Source organism: Penaeus monodon, chromosome 28, assembly GCF_015228065.2.
Source record: "Penaeus monodon isolate SGIC_2016 chromosome 28, NSTDA_Pmon_1, whole genome shotgun sequence".
Taxonomy (NCBI): Eukaryota; Metazoa; Arthropoda; class Malacostraca; order Decapoda; family Penaeidae; genus Penaeus; species Penaeus monodon.
In genome coordinates, this window is record NC_051413.1 from 34,359,569 (window position 1) to 34,359,801 (window position 233).

The 233-nt window shown below is 43.8% G+C and overlaps 1 protein-coding gene across 1 annotated transcript in view; it reads left to right on the forward strand.

Moving 5' to 3' along the window:
- The window catches only part of LOC119590995 (cartilage oligomeric matrix protein-like), a 7,655-nt gene extending 7,475 nt beyond the window's left edge, over window positions 1-180 (forward strand). Inside the window, exon 8 of the mRNA XM_037939728.1 lies at window positions 37-180. Within this exon, the coding sequence (XP_037795656.1) occupies window positions 37-131 (95 nt within the window). The 3' untranslated portion in view covers window positions 132-180. The remainder of the gene's footprint in view (window positions 1-36) is intronic.
- The last annotated feature ends 53 nt before the right edge of the window (window positions 181-233 follow it).

Here is a 233-nt window from a genome sequence, read left to right on the forward strand (position 1 = left end):
GTTCACCTACAGTATTAAACAATGTCCTCCTGACAGAGAAAGTGCCTCAGGCTGTATACAACGACCTGCCACCAGCTCTCCAGGCCCAAGTGGAGATCGACGATGGAAGCTATCAACCCACTGGAATATAAAACCCATCGGATTGTGCAGTAGTAGGTGTTCTAATCTGGGTCTGTATTTGTTTGATTCCTAGATTTTACTGAGGAAGGAATCACTCCATTGAAAAAAAAGAA